This window comes from Salvelinus fontinalis, unplaced genomic scaffold, assembly GCF_029448725.1.
Source record: "Salvelinus fontinalis isolate EN_2023a unplaced genomic scaffold, ASM2944872v1 scaffold_0769, whole genome shotgun sequence".
Taxonomy (NCBI): domain Eukaryota; kingdom Metazoa; phylum Chordata; class Actinopteri; order Salmoniformes; family Salmonidae; genus Salvelinus; species Salvelinus fontinalis.
This window is the reverse complement of record NW_026600978.1, coordinates 87,501-92,053: the sequence shown is the minus strand read 5'-3', so window position 1 is coordinate 92,053 and position 4,553 is coordinate 87,501. Positions and strand designations below refer to the sequence as shown.

General features: G+C 54.7%; 1 protein-coding gene across 1 annotated transcript in view; it reads left to right on the top strand.

Annotated features, from left to right (window-relative positions):
* Window positions 1–7: 7 nt before the first annotated feature.
* LOC129847309 (lysyl oxidase homolog 4-like) overlaps window positions 8–4,553 on the top strand; it is a gene marked incomplete at its 5' end in the record, with an annotated part of 20,100 nt that continues 15,554 nt past the window's right edge. The window contains 2 exon segments of the mRNA XM_055915066.1: window positions 8–37; window positions 40–157. Coding sequence (XP_055771041.1) covers window positions 8–37; window positions 40–157 — 148 coding nt within the window.

Genomic DNA, 4,553 nt, shown 5'->3' with positions numbered 1-4,553 from the left:
CAGGCTGGGGGAGGGCAGGGTGGAGGTACTGAGAGAGGGGGGAAGTGGGGGACCGTGTCGGATCACTTGTGGGACCTGAAGGCAGCCAGCGTGGTGTGCAGGGAGCTGGGGTTCGGATCGGCCAAGGAGGCCCTCAACAAGGCCCAGCTGGGACAGGGTAAGGGTTGTAGGGGTGTTACACACACATGGTCACATGGTCATATGGTTATATGGTCACATGGTCGGGACAGGAAAGGACAGTAGATTATATATTTTCAAAGAGGAAAAATGTGAAAAACGTCAATATACAGCACATTCAGTGGGAATAGGACTTCCTAGTCTCTGTTCACTACACTATACTAGTGCATTACCTCTGATCAGGGCCTGATAGGGAAGAAGTGCAGTACACTATGTAGGGAACAGGACCTAGGGTGCAATTTGGGACGTATTTTAGCATTGTCTTATAATTCTACCCAGACGTTTGAGAGCAGTTTAGGTCACTGACTCTCCTCGAGACTAAACACTGTCTGTTTGCCAGACTTAACGTCCGTTCCTAAACTGCTCCCGGGTAGAAGCTGCTGTTAACCACAGATCTAGGATCAGCCCCTTCCCCAAATCCCGAACATCAGGGAGAGATGGTTGATCTGCTTTATACTAAACATCCGTTTCCCCTAACACACACACACACACACACACACACACACACACACACACACACACACACACACACACACACACACACACACACACACACACACACACACACACACACACACACACAGACGGACGCACACACACTACACATGGACGCACACACACACCACACACACACGGACACACACACACACACACGGACACACACTTACTAAGGCCCATTTAAATCAAACTATGTATTGAAACTGACCATATTAAACCGGACAAATAAACTGACTGGAAGTATTATTTACAAAATGGTGTCCCCTAATTATTGTAGTGGAACACTACCCATAACGGTTTAGCTATGTGTACACCCCCCCCCCCCCCCCCCCCCCCCCGGTTGTTTATGTGTTAACACCCCCCCCCCATGGTTGTTTATGTGTACACCCCCCCCCTCCCCACCCCCATGGTTGTTTATGTGTACACCCCCCCCCTCCCCACCCCCATGGTTGTTTATGTGTACACCCCCCCCCTCCCCACCCCCATGGTTGTTTATGTGTACACCCCCACCCCCATGGTTGTTTATGTGTACACCCCCACCCCCATGGTTGTTTATGTGTACACCCCCCCCCCCCATGGTTGTTTATGTGTACACCCCCCCCCCTCCCCACCCCCATGGTTGTTTATGTGTACACCCCCCCCCCATGGTTGTTTATGTGTACACCCCCCCCCCCATGGTTGTTTATGTGTACACCCCCCCCCATGGTTGTTTATGTGTACACCCCCACCCCCATGGTTGTTTATGTGTACACCCCCCACCCCCCATGGTTGTTTATGTGTACACCCCCCACCCCCATGGTTGTTTATGTGTACACCCCCCCCCCCCATGGTTGTTTATGTGTACACCCCCCCCCCCATGGTTGTTTATGTGTACACCCCCCCCCCCCCCGGTTGTTTATGTGTTAACACCCCCCCCCCATGGTTGTTTATGTGTACACCCCCCCCCTCCCCACCCCCATGGTTGTTTATGTGTACACCCCCCCCCTCCCCACCCCCATGGTTGTTTATGTGTACACCCCCCCCCCTCCCCACCCCCATGGTTGTTTATGTGTACACCCCCCACCCCCATGGTTGTTTATGTGTACACCCCCACCCCCCATGGTTGTTTATGTGTACACCCCCCCCCCCATGGTTGTTTATGTGTACACACCCCCCCCCCTCCCCACCCCCATGGTTGTTTATGTGTACACCCCCCCCCATGGTTGTTTATGTGTACACCCCCCCCCCCCATGGTTGTTTATGTGTACACCCCCCCCCCCATGGTTGTTTATGTGTACACCCCCACCCCCATGGTTGTTTATGTGTACACCCCCACCCCCATGGTTGTTTATGTGTACACCCCCCACCCCCATGGTTGTTTATGTGTACACCCCCCCCCCCCCATGGTTGTTTATGTGTACACCCCCCCCCCCATGGTTGTTTATGTGTACACCCCCCACCCCCATGGTTGTTTATGTGTACACCCCCACCCCCATGGTTGTTTATGTGTACACCCCCCCCCCCCCATGGTTGTTTATGTGTACACCCCCCCCCCCATGGTTGTTTATGTGTACACCCCCCACCCCCATGGTTGTTTATGTGTACACCCCCCCCCCCATGGTTGTTTATGTGTACACCCCCCCCCCATGGTTGTTTATGTGTACACCCCCCCCCCCCATGGTTGTTTATGTGTACACCCCCACCCCCATGGTTGTTTATGTGTACACCCCCCCCCCCATGGTTGTTTATGTGTACACCCCCCCCCCCCATGGTTGTTTATGTGTACACCCCCCCCCCCATGGTTGTTTATGTGTACACCCCCCCCCCCATGGTTGTTTATGTGTACACCCCCCTCCCCATGGTTGTTTATGTGTACACCCCCCCCCCCCATGGTTGTTTATGTGTACACCCCCCCCCCCATGGTTGTTTATGTGTACACCCCCCCCCCCCCATGGTTGTTTATGTGTACACCCCCCCCCCCCATGGTTGTTTTATGTGTACAACCCCCCCCCCCCATGGTTGTTTATGTGTACACCCCCCCCCCCCATGGTTGTTTATGTGTACACCCCCCCCCCCCATGGTTGTTTATGTGTACACCCCCCCTCCCCATGGTTGTTTATGTGTACACCCCCCCCCCCCATGGTTGTTTATGTGTACACCCCCCCTCCCCATGGTTGTTTATGTGTACACCCCCCCCCCCCATGGTTGTTTATGTGTACACCCCCCCCCCCATGGTTGTTTATGTGTACACCCCCCCCCCCCCATGGTTGTTTATGTGTACACCCCCCCTCCCCATGGTTGTTTATGTGTACACCCCCCCCCCCCCATGGTTGTTTATGTGTACACCCCCCCCCCCCCCCATGGTTGTTTATGTGTACACCCCCCCTCCCCATGGTTGTTTATGTGTACACCCCCCCCCCCATGGTTGTTTATGTGTACACCCCCCTCCCCATGGTTGTTTATGTGTACACCCCCCCCCCCCCATGGTTGTTTATGTGTACACCCCCCTCCCCATGGTTGTTTATGTGTACACCCCCCTCCCCATGGTTGTTTATGTGTACACCCCCCCCCCCCCCATGGTTGTTTATGTGTACACCCCCCTCCCCATGGTTGTTTATGTGTACACCCCCCCTCCCCATGGTTGTTTATGTGTACACCCCCCTCCCCATGGTTGTTTATGTGTACACCCCCCCTCCCCATGGTTGTTTATGTGTACACCCCCCTCCCCATGGTTGTTTATGTGTACACCCCCCCCCCCATGGTTGTTTTATGTGTACACCCCCCTCCCCATGGTTGTTTATGTGTACACCCCCCCCCCCATGGTTGTTTATGTGTACACCCCCCCCCCCCATGGTTGTTTATGTGTACACCCCCCCCCCCCATGGTTGTTTATGTGTACACCCCCCCTCCCCATGGTTGTTTATGTGTACACCCCCCCTCCCCATGGTTGTTTATGTGTACACCCCCCCTCCCCATGGTTGTTTATGTGTACACCCCCCCCCCCCCCATGGTTGTTTATGTGTACACCCCCCTCCCCATGGTTGTTTATGTGTACACCCCCCTCCCCATGGTTGTTTATGTGTACACCCCCCTCCCCATGGTTGTTTATGTGTACACCCCCCCTCCCCATGGTTGTTTATGTGTACACCCCCCTCCCCATGGTTGTTTATGTGTACACCCCCCCCCCCATGGTTGTTTATGTGTACACCCCCCTCCCCATGGTTGTTTATGTGTACACCCCCCCCCCCATGGTTGTTTATGTGTACACCCCCCCCCCCCATGGTTGTTTTTGTGTACACCCCCCCCCCCCATGGTTGTTTATGTGTACACCCCCCTCCCCATGGTTGTTTATGTGTACACCCCCCCCCCATGGTTGTTTATGTGTACACCCCCCTCCCCATGGTTGTTTATGTGTACACCCCCCCCCCCATGGTTGTTTATGTGTACACCCCCCCCCCCATGGTTGTTTTTGTGTACACCCCCCCCCCATGGTTGTTTATGTGTACACCCCCCTCCCCATGGTTGTTTATGTGTACACCCCCCCCCCCCATGGTTTTTTATGTGTACACCCCCCTCCCCATGGTTGTTTATGTGTACACCCCCCCCCCCATGGTTGTTTATGTGTACACCCCCCTCCCCATGGTTGTTTATGTGTACACCCCCCCCCCCCATGGTTGTTTATGTGTACACCCCCCTCCCCATGGTTGTTTATGTGTACACCCCCCCCCATGGTTGTTTATGTGTACACCCCCCTCCCCATGGTTGTTTATGTGTACACCCCCCTCCCCATGGTTGTTTATGTGTACACCCCCCCCCCATGGTTGTTTATGTGTACACCCCCCTCCCCATGGTTGTTTATGTGTACACCCCCCCCCCCATGGTTGTTTATGTGTACACCC